The sequence below is a fragment of the Tetrao urogallus genome (genome assembly GCF_951394365.1).
Source record: "Tetrao urogallus genome assembly, chromosome: 1".
NCBI classification, from domain to species: Eukaryota; Metazoa; Chordata; class Aves; order Galliformes; family Phasianidae; genus Tetrao; species Tetrao urogallus.
In genome coordinates this window covers 135,807,529-135,833,201 of record NC_136813.1, presented here as the reverse complement: position 1 = coordinate 135,833,201, position 25,673 = coordinate 135,807,529, and the positions used below count along the sequence as shown (strand labels likewise).

General features: G+C 39.7%; 1 protein-coding gene across 2 annotated transcripts in view; it reads left to right on the top strand.

Annotated features, from left to right (window-relative positions):
* Positions 1-7,719: 7,719 nt before the first annotated feature.
* Positions 7,720-25,673, top strand: part of SYT10 (synaptotagmin 10) — a gene marked incomplete at both ends in the record, with an annotated part of 32,514 nt that continues 14,560 nt past the window's right edge. Inside the window, 3 exons of one of the 2 annotated variants that reach the window (XM_079547023.1) lie at positions 7,720-7,855; positions 19,632-19,989; positions 24,546-25,110. In XM_079547023.1, coding sequence (XP_079403149.1) covers positions 7,720-7,855; positions 19,632-19,989; positions 24,546-25,110 — 1,059 coding nt within the window. Of the gene's footprint in view, positions 7,871-19,631; positions 19,990-24,545; positions 25,111-25,673 lie in introns of both variants that reach the window. The other variant, XM_079547022.1, reaches the window with a different exon arrangement.

Below are 25,673 nucleotides of genomic sequence, written 5' to 3'. Positions count from 1 at the left end.
GCATATGATATATCACTTTACAACTGGACACATTATTAGAGTTGCATGGTCTAGCCAAAGTATTATGCAGCAGTTGCTGAAGTACAAAAGACTGGAGCACAGCAGGGAGAATCTAGGAGCTGATCAGTTTTCAAATACCTAAAGGGACAGGTTTAGTTGAGGATGGCCAAGGAGTATTGCAATCCAACTGCCTCCATCACTACTTCAAAGAGCATATCTCACCATGTAAACCTAGTTGGTGGGACATCAAACACCCTTTGAGGGAAGCTCTCTTTTTTCCCACACAGAATGAGAGCAGATGGTAAGGAGAAAAAGAAGGTGATGAAGACAGAAGTGTGAAACTAATTCACAGGTCTGTGCCTATTGAATGGCATCTTCTCATTGTAAAAATTTTTGGATTTCATTTTCCAGAATCTGTTGTGAACATAGGAAATGAAACATGATCCACTGTTTAAGAGCTGAGAAATAAGCTCAGTCCTTACACAAATGGACATAATTTCTGTTGGGAATAAATGTCATTGTACCCACTTAAGTCAAAGCTAAATTTGTCCAGTAGCATATACCGAGCTCCAAACTAGTGATGATAATTAAGAAATAATGGCAGTGGAATAGAACGGTGTCACAGGATAAAGGTCTTCTGCTGCTCAACAAATGCTAAAATGAGGCTCATTTATCATGTATGAATGTCAAGGCAGAGTTGATGTCTTTACTCTTCTGACAAAGCGCAGTAGTAATTATTTGTTTCTATTATGTGGAGCTAATTGATATAGATGTAATAATTTTGTTCAGTGGCTATTGACAGTGTAGATGAACAGGTGTTCATTTCATAAATAGTTGACCTATTTTATTCTAATTAGCTTAGACAGGGAATATCTTGTATTGTGTTGTAGATAAAGAGTATAGCCCTTCAAAAAAAAAAAAAAAAAAAAAAGCGCTTTTTTCCTGTTATTGTACAACCACCCAAATTATTTCAGGGAGTTTTGCACTATGTTCCACTAAGGCTGCATTATATTACAGTGAGAGGAAGACAGAAAACAGTGTGCCACAAAACCCTTAATTTATTAGGCTTTTTAATGAAATATTTTAGAAACAAACTTTGGAGCTCTTATAGAAGGAACTCTGCCATGAAACAAAAAAGCAAAGAGAAATGAAAGCAGAATAAAAAATGATAATCACTATACAAACATCTTTTGGCTGGATCCAGCTTTTGGAAATCAAAAAGGAACATGCTCATAGCTATCTCACTAGAAGCCACATACAGGCACAAATTCATTGGATGCAGATGAATGGCTCAAATTCATCAGTAAAATCATGTTGCTTTGAACCACTCCAGTAGCAAACCATACTTTATTTCACCAAGGCTTATGACTGGCTTGTTTTATCAGAAGCAGCATATTTTGAGGAAGCTGGCTTTAAGGAAAACGTTTGAAAACTCTGCAAGAAAGAAAAAATCTGTTATCCTGTGCAGAATTATTTGATCCAATCTACTTCCCAAGTAACACCATTATTTCAGCATGACTTCTTATCTACAGCTGATAACCATGGCTCTCTAGTGTCAGTCACAACCTCATTATTCAATAAGTGAAACAAAGAGAAAGGAAGGAAGGAAAGGAAGGAGGAAAAAAGGCAACAAAGATTGTTAACATGCTACCTGTTGAAAGAATATGTCCTTTTTAAGGCACCGCATCTTACGCGCATTCTGTTGATTTCATGTGACTTTGCCTTTCTTCTGTTTTAAAAAATAGCTGAAAAATTAAAGAAGAGAGGTTGTATGATGAAGATGACCCAGTCAGCTGTCACATATAAGGAAAACTTTCAACCAAGAAATACCAGTCATAAAAGATTTCTTTGCTTCAAGATGACTTCACACGATAAAAGAACCCCACCATATTATCAGAGGAGAGCACTGTCTCAAGATCACTCTTTTCACCTCTTCCACCTCTTCCAACACATAATTAGCCACCATGTAACATCATGTAACAGGTGTCACTGTTGCCTTGCGCTGGTATCTGTCGCCTGTCTGGAGCTTCCTCTTCACGGAGCACCGTACCTTCAAACAGTCTCAACTGATTTATGACTGAAGATTAGCCAGATGTGGTTTTCTTAGCACTCCATGCTTCCATTTATTATTACAACCTTTTACCGATTAACAGACAGGGCCTTGGGGGCACAATCAGTTTGGACATTCCCTTCCCAGATGTCCCAGGCATCCTGAGCCCTAGACCCTCGTGTCAGTCCATGACCACCAGGCCCTGACCAACGACGCTGCTGCAGGGACTCACTACAACCCAGCCTCCACCACCAAATTGCTTCCCACTCCCCATGGCTCCATAGCCCCACAGTCCAGCTTAGGGCAGGGGCTGCCCTGTTTCAGGCTTAGGCAATGCAATAATTTCTGGCAATCAGACCCTGCACTTATGGCCCCCATTTGGAGCCCCCTGCATGCAGGGATGCAGGGAGCCCCTATTTCTCCCTGCACTAAACTCTCAGTGAGCTGCTTGCCCTCCCTGTAACCTGATATCAACTTGTTTGTTCATTTTGTGGTTATTAAGCAGTGGATTTTCACAGCTCCTTTGTACACTGTTGGGTAGATATGTCTTAATATCTTTGCATGCGGCAAAGGGCATGCAAGCCACCCAGCCATATTCTGAGATAGCCAGACTGACCTCTTGAATCTGCTAGTTTCCAGACCAACTGCTTTGCTATTCCATCCATTCAAATAGCAACATGAAATACCACACTAGATACCCATGACTTTGCAGAAAAACACTTTCACAGAACTGCAAGCATTTGCTGCTCTCAGAAGTTGCATCAGCAACATTCTGTATGCATCCTGTATATGTCCAGTGGGAATCTCTTTGTTCAGCCTTGTGGTCTTAAATATCAACTACAACAAATTACATGGAAAACAAACAAACAGAAAACAAAGTAGTGTCTGTTCAGCATTTCTGAAAATTGAGGAAGCCCATGTTTGGACCAACTGGAGTGGTGGGATGGTGGGGTGTGTGGGGTGGTGGGTATTACTATTTTTTTTTTATTTGTAGGGAATTAGAAGTTGAAAAGTATCACATATAAGAGTTCCATTGCATGAGGTACTATGAAAGTATATGTGAGAATAGTAAATTGAGGAGAATGATAGAACACTGGAAATTTAGTATATTTTTTAGTACTTCTGAAACTGTGATAGGGTGCATGTTTATAAATACTCAAACACTAAGAAGGCAAGAAAAATAAAGGATAATAGAGTCCTCACGTCTTAGTTCATAACTAAGAGAAATTTAAGTCACTCTTGCATTTGCAGTGACAGCCTGAAGACTGCAGGAAATGGGAATTTACACCCAATGCCCTTCAAAGCGGTAGCCATCAGGCCTTGGTTTTCTTCCAAGCAGACAGTTCTGAATATTCAAAAAGCTGGAAGCTCTCACCCAACCTGTTCAGCATTTGCTCTGACAAAACAATGCCAAGCAGCAACCTTTTTGTAGCACTACAGAAAAGCACTACAATGGGTTGGATTCATGTGCCAGCCTTTCACCTTATGAGTGGAGGCCGAGTTATGACAAAAATGATCAGATCTTCGTTCAGTTAGTATGACAAAGGACGAAGAACAGCAGCATTCCCACATCCAGCTGACATAATGTTTCAGTCTATTATTACAGGCACTTCTACATAGCTTATGTTCTAATTTGCAGGCTAGGAACATTCCTCTTTGACTGTCTCCTGGATTGTGGTATAACTGTAATAATACCTGTCATCTGTTTTCTTTCTTTTTTTTTCTTTTTTTTTTTTTTTGTTCACATTAGCAGTGAAAGGCACTTGTTACACAAAATTAGAGGGTTAAAAATATTCAGCCAAAGTAAAGCAATCTTTAACATTTATTTTTTCTATTTAAGTTACAAATAAAAACGCTAGTTGTAAACTGTGTTTTCACTTTCTTCTTCTACTTACAGTTTCCTCAGGGCTATAAGGTAAAATGTTTATTTTCCACCAATTCTGTTGCTTTTTAGTATCATCACTGAATCTAAAATCAAGGAACCAAGGCCAAATTCTCAGATGAGGTAGAAAGACAGAAATACTTGAAGGTATGAGGTAAGATCAGGGTTCCATTTTGTCATGTTCCATTACGTAGTTCTCATGAAAAGATGTTAAAAGACATGATGTACAAGAATCACAGAGGACAGATGGTGAAATCTGCACAAAAGCAAAGCGTAGCTCTCACTGAATGTATCTACAGAGCCTCCAGTTCAGATGGCCAGCAGTACTCTCAGGGCCAATCTCTGTTTGCAAGCAGACCTACAAGTGCAGAGTCTACTTTCTATTGCAGACATCTTTGGCATTATGCATTGCCTCTCTAGCTAAACTTCAGACACAGCAAAGAGAGCACTTTTTACTCAACAGGATCTAGAATGGTGATGTATTTGATGAATATACAGTAATACTGCAGACTGTGACCGGTACTTTCCATGCACATCAAAGTATTTTTAAAAGTACTTAGAACAGCTATTATGGAATCACAGGATTATCTATGTTGGAAAAGACCTTGGCCACTTTCTTAATGAAAAAATTCCTCACAGTATCCAGTATATTTTCCCCTGTCGCAACTTGAGACCATTTCACCATGTCATCTGAGATAAGAGACTGACACACTCCACACTGCAACCTCCTTTTAGGTAGTTGTAGAGCGCAATGAGGTCTCCCTTCAGCCTCCTCTTCTCCAGTGGGCACAACCCAGTGCCCACAGCTGCTCCTCGTAACTCTTATTCTATTCCCTTCATCAGCTTCAGTTATCTCTGCTGTGTATATGCTCCAGTGTCTCAGTAGCCTTCCATGTCTGGTTATGTATTCAGATATCTTATGTTTTGTTAGTAATTCATATGTATGAGAGGCGCCACATCAGCTGGGTACTTGTCTCCAGACATCTATCTGAAAACCTCAGTCCTCACAAATTTTTCACATGTGGAATACATGGTTTTCACTGTAGAGTACCTGTTTGAGCTTTCCCTTATATTTGTACCTATCAGTACTACAGTGGTAATCGCAGTAAGACAGTACGCTCTCCACTGAAACAAAGTTCTTGAGTACAAAAGGCAAATAATGTAAGAATGTACAAAATTCAAACTATAAAAGTCAATGAGTTGCAAGCTGATCTATGTGTGAAATGTTGACTGTACTGTCTTCAATGGCAACACTGACAGTAACCTTAAAGATTTCACTCATGTACTGTGTGATACATCCATGTGTGCAAAGAGAGTCTGTAGAAGAGTTCAGAAATTGAACAGTTTAGGTCTCAGGCTTTGAATACAGTACTCATTCTCTTCAAAGCCAATTTCTGGTCAAGGCACTTCCTTCATCCTTCTGCATATTTATCTCCTGTTAGCTTCTGTCAGAGTTATGAATATGTCTCAAAGATAAACAGACTGCTTAATTATTAGTTGGTGGTGCATGACAGAATTTTGGGAACAGAGTTGTTAATGTCACAAGAACAGTAAATATGCTCACATCGTGAAGTTCGGAAGTAGGGACCAGTAGCCTTCATTACAATGAAAAGATGTACATATTTATTTATTTATTTTGCTAGCAAGCCTATATTCATGAGATAATCATACTAATTTAGGTCCCTATGAAAGCTAAATGAGTGTTCAAATAGTACTCGGTGCTGTGTCCTTAGCTGTTGTAACAAGAGTCTAAACATTCTAGGAATTGCCAGAACATTTTGCGGTAACCAAGTTTTGACAGTGCTAGTCTCAGGAAATGCACTGAGCAATGAAAAACACATTCACTAGCACCTGATGTTTCTGAAATACCTGCTATACATATGAAAAAAGCTTTGAAGAACACAATTTCTGTAGTTGTTATGGTTTGTGTACTGCACAGTCAGTTCATTTCATAGAGTCATAGAATGCCTTGGGTTGGAAGGGACCTCAAGGATCATCACATTCCAACCCTCTTGCCACAGGCAGGGTTGCCAACTGCTAAATCAAATACTAGATCAAGTTGTCTAGGGCCTCATCCAGCATGGCCTTCAGCACCTCCAGGATCAGGGCACCCACAGCTTCTCTGGGCAATGCCTCACCACCCTCTGAGTGAAAAACTTCCCCAGCACCTAATCTAAACCTTTCCTCCTTCAATTTAAATACATTCCACCTTGTGCTATCCTTACCCACCTGTTTAAAAAGTTGATTTCTCTCCTGTTTACAATCTCCCTTTAAATATTGGAAGGCTGTAATGATGTCTCCCTGCAGCCTTCTCCAGACTTGAAAAATACTTGGATATGAATTAATATGCAGAAATGTATGAGCCTTCAAAATGCCAAACAGCTCATTTGTAGAAACACTGTTTGTATTTTTACAAGCATTTATGCTATATGAAGTACATAACTTCAGATTTACACTAGAATAAATATTTCTTTAATCTTTCATAATTTACAGCTACTGGTGATTATAAAGTTTTCAGACATCAGACATTAAACTCTGCATTTGCTTAGAGAGAGTTGTTATGATATTCACATAACATTGAAATGAGAGGAAAAAAGCACATTGGTACACAAATGAACTTCTCATGCTTATGAAACCAGCGCAGAGGACACTACAGACAGCTCTGTTCAGCAAGCTGCTGGCAGACTTCTTTTCCTCTATGCCTAAACAGAATTGTTAAGTATTGAAAGATACACATGCCATCAAAGTAGAAGCTTTTTTCTTCACAAACACAAAAATATATCAGAATGTCAGGAAGTATATCACGCAATTGATAGCATGAAATGCTGTTCTGCTATGCAGCCAGTAGCAGGAATAACCACCTGCATTCTGTCCTGCACTCATTTCTCATTACATGTTCAAGAACTCACAGTAAATGGAACTTCGAATCTGTAAATAAACTTATGATTATTAAAAGTAATAATAATTTATTAAAACAAACAAACAAACAAACAAACACAAATCTCTTTGACGAAATAGACCAGACACTTGCCAGCTTGTTTACAAATTAGAGAAATAACCAAAGTAAACTACTTTCCAACTGCGTCGTGGAGACTTTTGTTGTTGTTAATGAAATGATCTGACGTTGCTTTCTAGACTACACCGAAGACTGCACTCCTCGGGTCATCTACGAAATGATGTCGCGGGATAACCGACCGGACCGATGCAGGATAAACCCTCCATCCTCCCGCCGCGATGGGCGTGCGAGGAGCCCCGCGGAGCAGCGGGGGATCAGGGAAGCTCCGTAGGGGCTCAGGGGTCCCGCGTGGCTGTGCTGGGGGCTTCCACCCGCCTCAACCAGCAGTGCCTCCGCATCGCACCGCACCGCGCCGCGCCAAACAGCGCCGCTCCGCCGCTCTCGGGACCGCGGGGCGGGGACGGAAAACTTTCCCCGAGGGATGCGCGGAGACCCCCCGCCACCTGCTCCCCCCCCTCGCCCTGCTGCCATTGGCCGAGCCGCCTACCGAAGCCCGCTAGGCACAAAAGGCGTTGCTAAGTGGATGCTTTTTTTTTTTTCCCCCCCTTTTTATTCCCCCCCTCCCCCCCTTTTTTTTTTCCCTCTCCCTCCCCCCTTCCTCCCCCCCTCAACCTTCACTACTTCTTCGGATGTGAGCGCGGTTTCACTCGCGCCGCGCCCGCCCGCCGCTCCGCTCCCGTCCGTTCCGCACCGCTCCCCGCGGGAGACTGTTCGGGTCCGGCGCGGAGCCGCCCCTCTCCAGCCATGACTTAGCGACCGGCCGGCCCGAAAATGAGTTTCTCCGCGGAGGACAGCGTGGGCAGCCTCTGCCACAAAGCGCTTCAAATAATCTCCGAGCTGTGCCTGGGCGGGCAGGTGGAGCGGGAGAAGTGCGCCGGCATCTTCCCACTGGAGACCGCCCGACAGGGCATCGGCGGCACAGGTACCGCTACTGGCCCCGGCCCCGCCGCTCCCGTCCTGCAGCCGCCGCGTGGGCGGCCGGAGAGCGCAACTTTTTGCTTTGCCTTCCCTGCGTGTCGAGGGGGCGGACGGCGATGGAGGGGGGGTGGGGGGGCGGAGGTTGCAGGCACGCAGCCTGCTTTAAAATCCTCTCGACCTGGAGGCTTCGCGTCCGGAGCGCAGCGAGGAAAGAGCCGCCGGGCACCTCGCAGCTAGGGTGGGCTCACCGCCGCAGGGACGGGGACGGGTGCGGGAGTGGGGAGCACAGAGAGGAATCGAAGAGGATGAGATCCTCTCCGACGTGCGAGCACCGCGATGAGCTGGAGCCACACCGCAGCCACTCACTCGCTGCCCTGGCGGCTCCGTTACCAGCCCCAGGTTTTCCATGCGGCGGGGACGGCGGTGGGGCAGGGGCTGTGCTCGCCGCTGCTATCACGGGTGGGACGCGGCACGCGTGGGGTAGCCGCCGAGCTCCGCGCCCCGTGCGCTGAGAGCCGGGAGAGCGCGGTGCGGGATGGCCGTATCCACCCGGTAAGGGCTTAGGGCTGAGCGAGAGCTCTGCCTGCCGGCAGGGTGCCATAAGGTCGGGGCAGAACGCCGGTCCAGGACTCGTCTGGGAAATGTGGGGGGAGAGAGGAGGGAGTTCGGGTTAATTGAAATGTTCCGAAACCAGAACAAAATGTCGGGGTTGAAACCGGGCACGACTTCAACTCCTAGCGTTGTTTGGTCATTGATTTGGCCACTGTCTGGGTCTTCTGAAAGCAGCTCCGCTCTTTTTCTCCACACAGTACACTCCAGACCCGTTGTTGGCCATCATGTGTATTTTGTGGTGAGGGCTTGGAAATAAGACCAAGTTCTTTATTTCTGTCAGAAGTGATCATAATCTATTCCATCAGTGCACAAATGGAGCAGGACAGCTTGCATTGTAGCCAACAAATACCAAGTGTACAGTGCAAATTGAATAAATTGAACACCAAGTCGTGAAAGGCAGCAGGTACTGAGCATGTGCCCTAGCCATGCTGTTGCTTCCACGGCAGCTGTTGATATTGCATTTTTTTAATTCTAGTGCCCACAGATTTGTTCTGCAAACTCCTCTCCTCCCTTCCCCCCCAAAAATAAAAAAACACCTGTTGCTGCAGCCTTCCTTACAGAGGAGCAGTTCTTTCAGACTCCAGTACCTGTGTGTTCCTTGCAGGATTTTGTGCTTGTGTTTGCAGCTTGTGAGGGTTGCAGGGCTCTGGGGCCAACCCATCAGGGCAGTGGAGTGTGGGGGATAGCATGCTTCCAGATCGTGGGTTTGCGGTGCTTTGGAAATACAAACTACAGTGTACAGTCCTGCCATACACTCTGTGAGTTGTCTTGGTGCAAATCATAGAATGTTGCCTGAAACAGCATGATGAGTCTTTGAAAACTGGGCTATTAAAAGATTAGCTTCTCTTTCTGATTTGTAGAGAATACTGCACAAGGAGTCACTATTATATGTCATGTAGTAGGAAAGTGTATATTTACATACATAGGTAGGATACAAAAATGTCCCGCAGTGTAGACCAAGACTTGCTGTTTAGAAAATTTAAATCTCCAATATGAAGTGCTTTCATATTGGACTATATACAGTGCTTTCGAAGAGTTGTCTACATTTTTGTACAATTGTCTGTGTTTCTTCAAAGTCAGCAATCTACTTAATGTTTTACATTTGAAAACTCTAAGTAACAGAATTGTTAGATTGGAAACTAAATGATGATTAACAGATACTGGACTTGAACCACTGGGTGCCACATCTCAACTGAATTCCTAAATCTCACTTTTTCCTCCTTAAAAGGAAAATAGTAAAGGTATCAACTTTACTAGCATATGTGTTAAAGTAAACATCATCTCATTAATTAAAAAGAACGCTAGCAATCACATTTTAATACTTTATGACTCCAGAGGAAGAGCAGGCACACAGTTGTTGATAACTGACAGTATTTTTGTATGTAAACACTTGAGTAGACAAGATGTAAATATTAGTCACTCGAGTTTTCTGAAAGTGAAAGGCTGTCAATGCAGTGTTTAGGTTAAGAGAAATCTGGTTATGGAAAGGCCAGTCATGTCACAGTAAGGTTTATCTTCTGCTCTTCAAACGCACATAGAGTATCTTTCCAACACTGTGATTGAAGTAAGTGCTGTCCACAGTGCTCAACATCCCCATCTGCAGTTAGTTAAAGATGGAAACCTAAAGTGTTCTCTGTTCTGAGACTGAAGTCATAAATGTGTAGTGTTGAAACACTGGTGTCTGGAATGGTAGCAGTTGTTGTGAGCCTATATCCAGTAGACATATCCTCCTGTAGCTTAGTAAATTCTGCACAGGTCTGGTGTCATGCAACACTAGTTGTATGGTAAAGAGGAGCATGGGCTAATTTAGCCCTATTTTGCATTAGCTTCTCCAGCAACCTGATGTGGAAAGCTCTTTCATAGTTATTTGTGGTTTGGAGCTCTGTACAGCACACTGGACATTAGCCCCTGTAGCAAGCACTGAAGCGTGCAGCGAAGAAACTACTGTAGTCAGAATAAGAAGATAGTTGAGCTGTTAGAAGGAGTTCTGGAGGCTGTGAGAGTGTGACTACAGAATAATGGTTTATTATACTATGTTATTATATAATCACAACTAAAAATTCATTGAAAATTCGAAAAGGAAATAGTGTGGAAAGCAGCGTAAAAAGAAATGCAAAAAGAAAATATAATAGTTACCTATATAGGAACAGCCTATTTTCCCTCTGTGATCATTCAGTTTTCTTCACTTAAAAATCAAGTTACCTGAAAGTGTCATAAATGTAGTATATATGAAAATCACTGATGAGATTTCAGCACAGAAAAGAAGGCTAAAAGATGAGGAGACCTATATTTGGAAAGGAAAGAATAGAATAGTACAGAAACATTTCAGAAGGCAAAAGAGTGGATGGTAAAAAGGAAAGCAAACCTTTTCTATTTAATACAAAGATGCAGTGATGTTCTGGAACTTAGAACATTAAAATTGGTGACTAGAGCTGCTGTGATCTGGCTGTGTTGGAGGGTGTGATCACTGCTGTCTGTTCAGCTGAATAAAGCATTTGACCTTCTCAGAGGAATCACAACCACAACCCAGACTCAAACAAAAATATGAGACAACATTGACTTTGTGACCCAACAAGTTTCACTGGCAAGTGGAGAGCTTGGGAACTGCTTTATTGTTGTTATTGTTTTGACAGTATAGATGTCTAGAAGCACAGCATGGGTAACAGAATCAAACATGAACAAAGAAGAGGAAACCAGAGACACGGTCAGACCAAAGAAAATAAAGGAGAGTATTGCTTTGAAAGACAGGATACAAAAAGAAACAACAAAGCAGGAAGGAGAGCCGCTCTGGTTTAATGCTAACAACAACAGCAACAACAATAATAATAATAATAATGACAATAATAATGATAACCTCCAGGCATTTGACTCCCTGTGTTCTCAAAGAAATAAAGATTTGAACATTCTTTGCAGACAAACAGGACTACATCAAAGAAAAAGCTGATTCTTCAGTGTCTTTTCCTCTTAGCGGCAACAACAAAACATTAGGACCCTCAGTTACTGCTCACCACTTGGGTCAAGAAGGGTAATCATATTTCATGTAATGGATAATTAATCTATGGAACTCGTAGTAACGAATCTTATGGAGAGAAATCATTTCGTAAATTTCCCAGAGCTTTGGACAATTAGTGAAGATACAACATCTGCCGTTATATTTTCTACCCTGGTAATTACAAGGACTATTAATTATCTTGTCCCAAGGGGTGTACTCACGAAAAAAAGATTAGGAAGCTATTTACATTTATGGTGCCTTTATATAGTTAGATGACTGTGTGACCGTTCTTCAGAAGAGTATAATGTTTTTTGCAAAACGCTGAATTAGAGGTACAACTGATTTATTTTTACACCTTTACATCTAACAGCTTTGGGCAGAAGTATTTTTCAAATAATGGGAAGAATTTGGGAACTACACACGTGGGAACTAAATGTGCAGGATTGCACCCAACAAAATTTAATGCAAATTATTTTCTAGAAATGTCCAAAATTCATATGTGCAGCTTGGTTTTACCTGTATTTATACTCAGATTGTCTGAGCAATAAGGAACTTTAGTTCATTTTCTTGCCAGTTAAGCATCTCCTCACTTTAAGGAGCCAAGCACTTCAAAATCCCAGTTGGGAGCATTTCTGAAGCTTAAGGCAGTTACAAGAACTGTACTAAGAGGAAGATAGGCATCCTGCTCTGGGGACATGTTTAAAACTCACTGCCATCCCACATCCTCTGCAGATGCTGGCCACTTACTGCTGTCTTTGCTTTGCTAGGCCTGGTAGGCCTGCAAACTCAAGAATCTCATTATCAGTTCTCATGGGAAAACAGTGTTTTTAACAGAGCTGGGAAGTCAGTCGTTTCCCTGCCAGGAGGTCATATTTTAGCTAGCTAGAAGATGGTTGGAGAGCTCTAGGGGGTGTTGTTTGCTCTTGCAGTGAATTTGTTTTAAGCTGACCATGCAAAGAGCATCAGCTTGTACAGGTCTGTTTGTTATTCACCTAAATGTTCTAATCACAATTATTTTATTTTTACTATCATTATTATTATTTACTTTAACCTAACAAGCTTCTAACCCTATCCCTGAAAATCCCTGAAAATTTGCTACAAAAGTATAGGAGTAAGAAAACACTGCACAAAACACAACATAGGCTGCAAGTATACATGAAAGGAAAATATTTCTTCATTAGGAAGTAACAGTTATTTGAAACAATTGAGCATTTTATTGCAGAGAAAAGTGATAAAATTAAATAATAAACTTAAAAGATAGACCAAATTATTTGTGATGTTACTTGTCACCTGATCAGAGCAAAACTATTATCAGAGAAAAATAAGATTTGGTGGAAAAAAAAAAAAGTGCAGGGTTATGAAAACTGTATTTTCTGGAATGTTTATTAGCAAGCTGTGAAGAAAAAAGAACAAACAGAAAAGCAGGTAATTCAGCAATATAAAGGTATAACAGACGGATAAACATGCCACAGAAACCAGATTTCTTTACAGTAAATGTGAAGGCAATCATAACAGTGCAGAAGTCTTCAACATGCAGGCAGCAGTGATGTACTGTAAAAGAATTTTATAAAAGAATCTTCCTCCCTCACATGTTTTGCAAAGAAATGAAAAATACAGGAATGTTTAAAGCAGCTCGGGGACAAATCAGTTATAACGATCATAAAGAGACAAGTGTTTAGCTGGGTCTTATCCTGTGTGTGACATGTTTGTTATATACTGCCGAGTATGAGTAAACATAACCATGACAATTCAAGAATGGTACTTGAGCTGCATGAACTTGGTTGTAGGTGAGGCGTGCTCGTGATTGCGGGCTGTCCAAAGGGCCTGTGCCATATTTGCAGTTTTTTCTTGTCTGAAAGAAGATAGTGATATATTCTTGCAGATGTTTCTTAACCCCAGTGTTTCTATGTTTAGAGACATACTTGCAAATGTCAGAGTAGCATGGGACAAAACCCAAAGCTGTGTTTTTGTTTAATGGAAGGTGAATGGGAAGTGTGGGCTATGCAGAAATGGGAGTTTACCTCCTTCTGAAACTAAGGGAGACCTAAGAGGTAAGAAAGTAGGTAGGCAGGAGTTTGGAAATGCAGGAAAACAGTTTGCATTTGCTAGAGTAAACTAGAATGGAAAAGCCAGTGTTCAGTCCAGCATCTTTTGCTTCCTACAGTGTAGGCAAAACACAATGACCCAGACAGGCAAAGTGAGAGCCATCTTTTCTCATTACATACAACATGTACCAAAATTCATTTATACTCAACTACTTTGACAAATTCCTTCAGATTTCTGTAAAACCAAAGATGATGTGGACTAGGTAAAGGTTAACAAGCTTCTGGCAAATACCCTATGTCTAATATACATGACATAATAGAAAGGCTCATACATGGGATCTGAAATGGTGAAAGAAGATGTTCCATTAGTGGCTGGACAGATAGAGGTTATCAGATACATTGATAATTGATGTAACTTAGATAAAATGATTTTGACAAGAGATTACTAATTTTATGTGCAGTAAAGATGTAACAAATCACAGTGATAACTGACTTCATTGGATTCCCTTACCAGTAAGAAAAATGCTACCCTTGAGTTCTGTTAGCACTAAGAAGCAATATACCAGCAGGAGATGGTGATGGCTGATGGCTATTTTGTACAATTTAAGACATCAGACTGAATTAACAACGTAGGAGAGAACACATTCACAATAGAGCTGGAGTCAAAAGATTTGAGGAAGATCTTCAAAGTATGTTTCGCTATGGGAAGAGCAGAAGAGACCATATGCAGACTTCCAAGGTGAAGGTTATTTTTGTAGTTTGAAAGGTAAGTCAGGTGCTGCGACCAAGTGAGGTTAAGAGAGAAAATACAAGAGACTACACCTGCTGCTTTCTGAGGCATGCCAAAGCATTATATCCCCATCCTTGGGGATTTACCTGACAGAGAGGGATTTGTGGAAGATCTGCTGATGCCAAGTAGAAATGAATACCAGCAACTTTTGATTCTTCGAATTCCCCCCAAAAAACAGAACAGCAGGAGTGTTCGGTTGGGCCAGGTACTTCCTATGCATGGGGATAAAGGAGATCTGTTGGACCTACATGTTTTATAATTGATAAAGCTCCTGCATCCTTCAAATTCTAGAAAATCAGAGATGTATTAATTAATCTGTAAGAGCTGACTGCTGATATTCCAGAGCTCCCTTCAGAGTGGTTCCTGTGGAAATAGTAGAGTTGCTTATGGACGATTAATGGTAGAAAAAAAAAAAAAAAAAAAAGGAAAAAAAAAAAGCAGATAAAGAAAAATAGTTATGAAAAAAGTTATTGGATGTTGAACTTCAAATATTTAAGAGATTCAGTATCAACTGCATACCAAGAAAGGGGTCAAAAGAGAACTCTACTCCTTTTTTTACATAAGTTCCTTTCCTTCTGTTGCTTTGCTGGCAAAAGTAGGTTCTCTTCAGCCTACTGCATGTACATAGCTCAACTCCTGCCTGCCAGGGACACTCACAGCACTCTTCTAATGGCTGAAAAGAGCTGCTGGGCTCTGTAACATTCCTGAAGTAGGAGCCTGTGGTAGAACTTTGTACTGCAGGCTTGTCTCTATCCTCTAGCCCCAACAGGAGCAATGTGTCAGTACACACCTCTGTATACCTGCTGTCATGTGGTGTGATGCACAAGAGAGACCACATAATACAATTTCATACAATTGTAACTGACTGGTCCCTCCTTGCCCTGCCTGCTGCTTACACAAATGGGCAGCTACATTAACACACTCAGTGATCTCCTCAGTATAAATTCAATCAGGGCTGAGGAGTACCTTTTTTTCCCAAGCTAAGCCTCAAGGGCCGCATGCTTTCAGAGAACTAACTGTAATGGAAATGAATTTAATTTGCTTTGGACATGGACGTCTGCCAGTATGCATATTTGAGAATAGGTTCATGTGCAGAACTTTTCTGAGGCAAGTTAAAAGCAATAAATTGTTGGAAACCACAGTACAGAAACTATGGTTCAAAATGTTGCCTAGCATCCAGAAAAAAGGTGGGGATGTTTCTACAGACTTGCCTAATATGAAACACCAGCTTTCAAGAAGCCTCTTATGCTGGATGGCTGGATGTCTCTCCAGAAATGTTTATAAAAAGTGCAGAAAGATGTTGAAGTAAATATAGCTCAAGATTTCCCAGGTAGATATGCCTTTCTGAAATGAGAAGTATTAAACTGACCAATAGTGGACATCTTCACTGAGCTATTTTAAATAGGAAAACATGAAGAAACAGGCCACTTTCTTTCAGTCATGAAATTCTGTCAAAACTATGAAGATGACATTAAGGAGAAGTCAGTAAAGAAATATCACCAGGAGTGAAATGTTAATTTCGGTGAAATGAGTGGAAGATTTCCCACTTTTTCAGGAGGGGCACTGTGAGAAAGGGTTTTTCTTCGTGTTCTTAAGATTAGTCATCATGTGAACAGGAATGGCAAAACCATTGTGCAGCATGCCCAGACAGATATTCAAAAATATATCTATTCTGTGCAAATGTATAGCATTGAAGACAAGTTGCAATTATCAGTTTGGAAAAAGAGTTGTCAAAAGCTTGCCTGAGGCTGAAAATGATTTTTTTGTTCCTTCATAGCAGAGAAGGGTGAGAATATTGTTTACAATGTTGACAGTTAACATTGTCCCAGACCAGTGAGTGTATCCCCTTCTGACTCTAAAAACTTAAGGCAGTCTTTGAACTTGTCACCATCTGAAGAATACTTACATAACTGAAATGTAATCCCAGCCTAAAGACACATCCTTCTTTTGGTAACCATTTTCCTCTCTATCCAGATTTCCTCAATGTGAAGAAACTCCTTCTGCTGAACCATCTCCTAGTGTTTTTTATTCTTAAATTGCTATGAAAGGCTAATATATTAAACATATCTAGTGTAATATGTAAAGTGTCGAGGAAGCTTCATTTGTCTGCTGTTCTACAAATGATTCTAATCTTCTCATAACAGCAAATCTTGCATAACAATTGTTGAATAGAGTGACTTTCAAAAGTGAGAAAATCAAACAATATGATTTTTGCATTAATTGATATGGAATACTGATTGCTTTCTAGCAATTATGGAAGTAAATGTAATGAAATAAATACAATTTTTATTGAACTATTTTTTTGTTGTGGTTCAATTCCTTAGCAATTACTGTATTTCATTATTTTGTTTAAGTATTTGTTGCACTATCAAGTACAATATGTGAGGCTGTTGAGCAAACTACTAAAATAGCAGACGTGAAGACTGTAATCTGTATGATTCTTTCCAGAATTAGCTCTCAAATATTTTCATTACTCATAAAACTTAATTAGTTTCATGCTATGTTTTAGGGCTGCAGAACTTAGTTTTTCTGTAAAGATTTTGAGACTGGATTAGAGACCATTTGAAATAGTTTAATGGAAATAAAGAAAGAAAATTTAGAGGAAGTTGAAGAACTGAAGTAGATATTGAAAAGAGACACCAAGTTATTAGAAGACTTGAAAAATGTCTTGCTGTGAAAAACTTAAAATAAGACTGACTAGAAAAGCTTTGATAGAATCAACTGATAGTGCCTTCATTAAATTGAAGCTCTGTTGGATATTTATATATCTGGTTTTGAAATAATTTCATCTGTTTCACCATTTTCTAAATGAGTAATTGTAACTTTTCAGTTCTAGAAGCCTTCAACTCAAAATATAAGCTAATTATGCTAATAACACCTACACTGAGCTGGAAATCTTGCAAATGACCCCAAATTGAATTTCTTTTTGGCTTTCTTTTTTGTTGTTTTCTGAGATACCATCAACCTTTTGCAAGAGTTCTACATTTTGTCAGACTTTGAGAATGGGAAAATATTCTGTCTAGCTTGATCGAAAATTCAGCTGGCTTAGTTTATGAAAAAAGTTCTTTCAGTGGGGGCATACCTCTGTATTCATGTATAGAATTAACATGTGACCATTCTCTGGCACTGAGGCCAACTGACATGTCACAGTCTCTGTCCATCATCTACTGAAATAGAAGGACATCCAAGTGCCTATGATGAATGATTGTTAGCCTTCCCTAATGACCCAGGCCCAGGAATTGGCTGGGAGACATTAAATGATTAAAAACATTCCAGAGACTGGCCTTGGTAACTGAGTTTCAAGCTCTGGTTTGTTTCTAGCACTTTTAGCTTACTTGTGTTTTGCATAGACATGTCTTATGAGGCATATTATATCTTTCAGTCTCTCATACAGAGGTGTGAAAGAATCAATGGCTGTAAATTAGTACTACAAAAATACAAACCAGAAATACAAATCTGCAACAAAATGATTGATCAGTGAACCAAGCTGTAAACTCCATCAGCATCCCTTAATGTCTTCTCTTGCCGTCAAGATTAGACACTACTGCAAAACATGGACAAACCCATTAGAAATTATGGGACTCAGAAAACATAGCAGGGTAAATAGTAGATCAAACCAAATAGCCTAATAACCCCTACTGAGGATTCATTCTCTAGAAAAACTGTATGCAAAAGTATTGCTTGCTTCTTGTGTTACATTGCTAGTAGGTATAATTATGCATCCATTCATTTTATGGGCGCATCTTAAATCGAAATTTGCTGTATGAATTTCTCATTAAGCTGACGTGAATATTCCAAGGGCTACATTTTGACATTTAACTGCAGGCAGAAAAAGATGCCCAGGCCTGTCAAAAGTGTTTATGGAGGCATACTTCTGTTCAAGGCAGGGAAGCAGTTAGTGGTAAACTCTTCAAATGCAAAAGCACATCTACTGCCAATTCTTCCATGAAGCTGGCCAGGACATACATGAAGTAGGGTTGAGCTGAAGTGTGTCTTCAGACTATAAACACCTATTTACATTGACTATACTCATCCATTTTCATGTTGAATGGGCCTTAAGCTCATTATTTCTTACTGAAAGTTGTATTTGGAGATTAAATATTAATAAAGAAAACCTTCTGAAATTATCTTCCGGAAACTTAATCTCCCAGGAGGATTCATGAGCTGCAAACTGTTTTGTGGAGCCAACACACATCTAGAGGACTATTTTTTTTTATCCTGTGATCTTTTAGAAAAAAGTATGCTCATACCCTGGTTGCACTTTTCCACTGGTTCAGTTTAGTAGCCTGTAGCCTCCAGCTATGGATACAAAATATTAGCTGTTAAACTGTCAAACCTTGTTGTAACAAGCAGCAGCAGCCTTTGCTTGAGGGGCATTTAAGTAGGGCTCATTGATTTTTTTAAAAAGCATACAGAAGCCTCTTTTCAAAAGGAAAGGGTTATTTTAGTTATATTTTAGAAGATTACATGATTCTGGAAAAATCAAACTGAAATGTGTCACACAGAATAAAAGTCTTAATTAAGCTCCAATCAGCATTTCTGGTGATCCACCATCTCCTAAAATACAAGTCTGTTTGCAGAATTTAGTCAGTACGAAATCTGTTCTTTTTACTTTGGCAGTTTTATTGGATATGTTAATGCACCATGGCAGAGAAAGTCAAATGCAGGGCAGCAGGGGTAGCTAAGTGTATGGTATGGCCTTCGTACAACCAAGGGCATTGAATAGTATAGTATGAAGGCAACTTCATGTCATGATCAACAGTGTTTGAGATTTAACCATTACAACTTATTGTTCATGGCAGACTGTAACTTGTTCCTGTTTATCCTGTTTTAACATGCTTATGAACCAGTTAGCACACAAAGTCAAAAGTTTGGCAAGTCCTAAGGAATTTCTCTATCAGCCTGGGTGTTTGTAGCTGACCTATCTTCATAGATGCTTACAGAAAATGTTGATTGCTGTTTAATTTTTTTCCACAAGATGTATTCCCAAGCAAACGCCATTTGATCACTATAGATAGGTGGATTTGGGACTGTTTGGGTAGTCCCTTACTTCATAAGAAGTTTGACTGTCTGTGTGTTGCCGGTGTTTTCAGTACTGGCCCTGAGCCTTTGCAACAATGAATGGGGAATTTGGAAAAGAGGTAGTGGAGAATGGTAGCATTTTAAAGGCATAGGCTTAGATATCAAAAAGAAAAATAGCTTTGAATGAGGCTTCAAAACTCATCATGGGACAATGATTGCAATGCTTCTATCTTCTCACTTTTTTCATATTCTTTTCTCTTCATGTTTGTCTGTCATTATGATCTCTGTTTCTAATTCCTTGCAGACATCTCAGTCAGTTTGTTAGCAGTAGTCGTCAGCTTCTGTGGGCTCGCCTTGCTGGTAGTCTCACTTTTTGTCTTTTGGAAGTTGTGCTGGCCCTGCTGGAGAAGCAAACCTCTCACTTCCAATGCCAATAATGTCCCGCAGAGCACTTCCAGTGCTCCTACAGAGGTTTTGGAGACCAGTGAGAAAAAGGAAGTTAAAGAAAATGGGAAACCTACAACAAAGGTACTTGAAGCTGCATTGAAAATTAGCCACACTTCACCCGATATACCAGCAGAGGTCCAGAACGCACTGAAAGAACATCTGATCAGACATGCACGCATGCAGAGACAGATCACAGAGCCCACGTCATCATCAAGGTAAGGGATACTTGCATCTGTGGCATGTTTCCTGGGAAAAGGTACAGCCATAAAATTTCCAGGATCCTAGGGTACTTGTGAGTTCTTAGCAGTTATGGGCAAAACAGCAGCCGTGTGAAGGTAAAGCAGCTGTATCGTTAACTGAATATCGCAAAAAAGATGGCAGATCTTCAGCTACCTCACTGTTTTATGAAGATTAAATCTATCTTCTACTACTTTGTAAATACATATGTATTTACATATACGTATTTACAACACTTCCTTTTTTTGTGTGTGTATAGGAAAATCAATCCTCGTGTGATTTTTCAAAGTACTGCAAGTCTGTCTTTTCACAGATGTATTTTTATAGTCCTAGCAGTTGCTTTTACAGATGAAAGTTTTCCTCTTCATTAAAGAAAAAGATTAAAGATTTATTGTTGATGGCATTTCTTCATGACATGTTTGCCTCTTATAAAGGAATTAAAATCCCAGTCTAAGAATGTAGTCCTTACAGATTGATTTCAAAGCAATACAGATTCTGTATTTTGGAATATATGTCAAGCATGTACTATTGCAGCAATGATTTCTTTTGTATTGAATTGAAGGACAGAAACTTTGATTTTGTTGCTGATACTGAGTTATTTTGAAAAGTTCTGAAGAAAAGATGTGCAGTGATCTGTAGTACCTAACATGATTTTCTTCAAATACTGTCAGCAAATTTAATGCATGGGAAGCAGGCAGCAAGTTAAAAAGGACACTTCCTATATAAAAATAAATAATAATAATTTTTTTTAAATGAATGTTGTCTTAACACAAAATAGGAGGTTAAAAGAGGCATTTGAAGTACTGTGTAACACTGAACCATGTCCTGAATGATAAGACTGTATAGCTGCATTTAAGACATGTTGCCCTGCATGTGCCTGATTGCAGCTACTATATCCACCTACTGAGATAGGGAGCATGGTGTCCAAACTGCTCTGAGGAGCTTTTCCAGAATACTGGGAAGGTGGCTTTGACATTGTAGCTGCTGTAAGGGGACAGGCAGAGGGACAAAAAATGATACTGCGTCGCATGACAAGGATCTCATGCAACTGCTATCTGCAACTGCTATGCTGCTATCTATCTAATTGGATATTAATTGGAATGGTTTTATGCATTATGTGCCAACAGGTAAATCTGTAGGTGATCAGACTGTCTGACTTCCTTAACAGACAGAAGAAATAACTAGCTGGCAGATAGGCTTGAAAACTCTCTATGGCAACACAGGGGAAGAAAGAAGTTCCAAGGAGTAATCCAGAGCTACTTCAAGCTGTCAAAATATTTCCACAGATCTCCAGAGTGATTTGGACTGGGATATGAATACATAAAATAAAAGTGAAATCCAGCACAATTTTACAAAATTAAAGTCTGTCATCTGTCCTGCTCTTTCAGTATCTACTGTAGGGAAGCTTTTTCTTTCTATCTTGTCTAAATTATAAGTTTTAAATCTTTCCTAGAGGGACAGTTCATTTCCCCTGAGTAGTCCTGATTGTCTCACCTTAAGTAACTAATAGTAGGTGTAAGTAACTAATAGTAGGTGCAGTAAACTGCAGTAGAATTCCTGCAGTGGTGTTCATTTAAATGCATTTTTGCTCAGTGTTAGAGAGGGCCATTTTTCCCTGTACTTTGTGAAGGTATGCTGCAGTGTAGTTTATAGATTCACTAATATTTCTTCCTTCAAATGTTCACTTGTGTTTTCAAAGAGCTTTGAGCTCTTTAGCATTAAGTAGAAGAGGAGCTTGTCATTCAGCTCTAGAAGAATAAGTCAGCTCCCATGAGGCACAAAGGCAAAGGTGAGGTGTGTGGGAATGTTAAGATTAAAGAAAAGCAAACAGGTCAATTGAATTTGGTGATGGAAATAGTAGCCTCAGTCCTGGCAAAATGTGATTCAAATGCTGGTGTCCATTCCTGGATATGGTCTAAAACATCACCTGAATATCAGCTCTTGAAGATAGATCAGAGCCACATGTTGTAAATCTCAAGTCATATTGTAAATCACCATCCTATCCTTCTCATTTGTCTTACATATGCTACTCTTGCTGTTTAGAACTCAGCTTCATACTATCATTATTCCAATGCAAAATTGTTTTATACTATAGATTTTTGTCCAGGCTTTGTCACTCAAAATGTATTTGTTCGAAGTTACGGAAGGTGTGTCTGTAGGATTGCTAAGTGAAAGCCAGTAATAGTGGATGTACCTGGATTTACACGTCAGTAGCTTCCCTACACCTTTTTATCCTGGTTGCTTGACATCCTTGTACTTCATTTTAACAGTCATTAATTCCTTTGTTATTGCAGAACAAAGGATGATAAATATGTTGCCATGACAACAATGAAGCATCTTAATAATTAACAGACCAATTAGCTGTCTTGGTGAAATGCTGTGACTCAGAGCAGATACAAGGCACTATGTAGTTAGGGCATTGGCTTACTGGAGCAAAAGTTCTGTTGGTTCCCATGAGGCACAGCCATACAGCTGCACTGTTCTACTTAGTGACGCCATGCAGCAATGACTGTCTTCACCAGAGGATCTTACATATATAGCGTTTGACAGTTTGAAAGGAGATTGGTACCTTAGAAATCATAGAGTCATGTTTTTACATGCTACTTTTGCACGGATTAACTCAGGTCTTCATAAATACAAGAGACTACAGGAAAAGAGAGTTTGTCATATATCAAATTTCATTTAAACTTGAAATGACATGCAGGCAATTTTCATTTCTCCTAACCAACTGCATGCTAAAAATTTACTGCCACTACGTTTTGGATGGAGAGTTCCTTCCCTGTGTTTGGCATATCCATGAGACCAGAATTCCCAGTGGATGAAGGCTCAGTGGCATTTATGGAACCCCATGAAGAACATAGTTGGGCTTTTACGACTAGTTAGAGCCTTCCCATTCCATCATGGATATCGTATACTTTGAATTTGAGGAGCTTAATCTTTTAAGAGAAGAGGAAGTCTTTGAACTTGTCTGCTTGTAACAGATAAATAATGTGCGTATATGGAAAAGTTGCAATGTATTATGAGAGGTGTATTACTGTTCATCTAAATTGGAAATCAAAACACCTGTGTTTTCTGGAGTTACTTCAAACTTGAACTACGAAGTTCTCCCTCCCCTATTCTTTTGTCACAATTTTGCTGCACACTATGTCTAGCAGTACTGAAGCAACCAAAATGGGAAACATTCTTGTCTATTATTTAATGGCTGCAGATTACCCTCTTGTATCTCTGCTCAGCTAAATCGCAGTAGTTTTGTGCTGGGTGCCTTCTGCAACCACTTCACTTAAGCAAAAATACAAATAATATCTATGAAATGAGTCCTAGTTGCCTCCAAATAGACAATTTGCATTTCTGATTTAAAGAAAGAAACACACAGCTGTGACACCTCTTGTTTTCAGAACACAACACCACAGGGAAACCAAGCAATAAGGCAAGGCTGCATTTGGCATTAATAAGCAATTGATTGCAAAAAGCAGAGGAAATTCTGACAATTAAATTGTTTTTTAATGGCAACTGAGTATGCTCACAGGAGGAGGCAGTGAGCTTTTCCAGTGCAGATTGTAAGGGTAGTGAAGTACCAAGGAAAAGTGAAAATGTCCAAAAAATAAACTGAACAATGTAGTCATAATGGCATCTGCTGATGATTATGTCTATGAAGCTTTTTGACCAATGTTTTTATACTATTTTAAAGCTGTATGATATACCAGAGATTTGATTTCACTCTTTGTAGGAAAGGCATAAAGTTCCACTAATGTTCATCTGTCAAGATAATCTCATAAATAAGTACAGATATACTACATAGTATTCAGAATTGCGAGGATTTAAACATTTTTTGTGAGGATTTACAGTTTTTGGTTGTAGTACATGATTCTGTTTGCTAATACGCTACACAGAGGAGTGTGAGAACAGAAGGAAAAAAAATATGCCACAGTAAAATATTGTCTGAAAATGAAATGTGTTGCAGCCAAAACAATGTTACAGGATAAAATGACCTGTACCTCAGTGTACCAGATACCCAGTAGGTACACATAAAGTGTTTCAGGTTGGTAAATACTATGCTGAAAACATCTATACCTTTCCATGGCTTCCTTGAGGCTTTCACAGTGGTCATTGTTAAGCATGGTAAACATTTAATTGGAAAGCAGACAAGGAGTGCCTTCAAACAACAGGAGGTCTGTTGTCTGTGATGCTTTTTTCTGCATGACTATATTTTGTTCATGTCCTAGCAGAGTAGGATCAAATAATGCTGGAATTCTATGAAAGAACCTGAGCTCATTTTCAGCTGCATAGCTTGAAAGCAAGGTAAGAAATATATATAATGCCAGGACACTGAGCATTTCTCAGGCCAAGTTCATTCTGAATAATCATTTCCTCTTAAAAGTTGTTTTAGCACTTATAAAACTTTTGAGGCTTGTTTTTTGGTTGCTTTAAAGAGTGGAAGCCTTACTAATTTTGTCTTCTTGTATTTTCTACTTACTAATAGCCAGGTCTTTTCCTGGAGATAACCATGGCTCATTTTGTGTGTGTATGTGTGCAGGCACAATTCTTTCAGGAGGCACTTGCCAAGGCAGATGCAAGTGTCCAGTGTTGATTTTAACATGGGGACAGATCCAATTTTACAAAGGGGAGAGACAACAACCAGCATTGGGAGAATAAAACCAGAACTCTACAAACAGAAGTCTGTGGATTCCGATGGGCAACAAGAAGATGTGAAAACATGTGGAAAACTTAATTTCACTCTCCGGTATGATTATGAGAACGAACTTTTGGCTGTCACAATTGTCAAAGCCTTAGATCTGCCTGCTAAAGACTTCACAGGAACATCTGACCCCTACGTTAAGATTTATCTGCTTCCAGATAGGAAAAAGAAGTTTCAGACACGAGTTCACAGAAAGACATTAAATCCTGTCTTTGATGAAACCTTTCAGTTTCCTGTAGCCTATGATCAACTCAGCAACAGAAAATTGCATTTCAGTGTTTATGATTTTGACAGATTTTCTAGACATGACATGATTGGGGAAGTAATTCTTGATAACCTTTTTGAAGTCTCAGATCTCTCCAGGGAAGCCAATGTATGGAAAGACATCCACTGTGCAACCACCGTAAGTAATGTGTTCCAAACCTATTAATGTGATATTTTCATTTCCGTTTTGTAGTTCATGGCAGAGCATCCTGCTTATCAGCAGATGCTAGAAGGAATAAATAAATATATGAATAACTAAACTCTTGTCAATATTTCCCTTTAAGCATAGAGAAGAAGATGCTTAGGAAGCTATAAAATTTAATTACTGAAATAATCTTCTGGGAACATATCGTCATTCTTATAGCTCACTGTGCAAATGTAAATTAGATTTATCAATTAAATAATATGTCACAAAAAAATCACCGTTCAAGAATAACTATTAATATTTTTTTGGTAGGAAAATACCTTGTCCTTCCAAGTGATCATCTATTAAGAAACAGAACCCATTCTCCTCTTTTTAGCAGATTTTCAATACTTGTAAAACTTGTGAGACAAGAGAGGCTAAAAATGCTTGAAATTCTTTGCTTGCTGCCCTTTGCTTACAGTCCCCCAGTAGATGTGTCTCTGTTGCTGTTGGTTACTAGCAAAACTCAAGAGACACAAGCAAGGAGAGTTAGGAAATATAAATTATTTGTTGTTTAT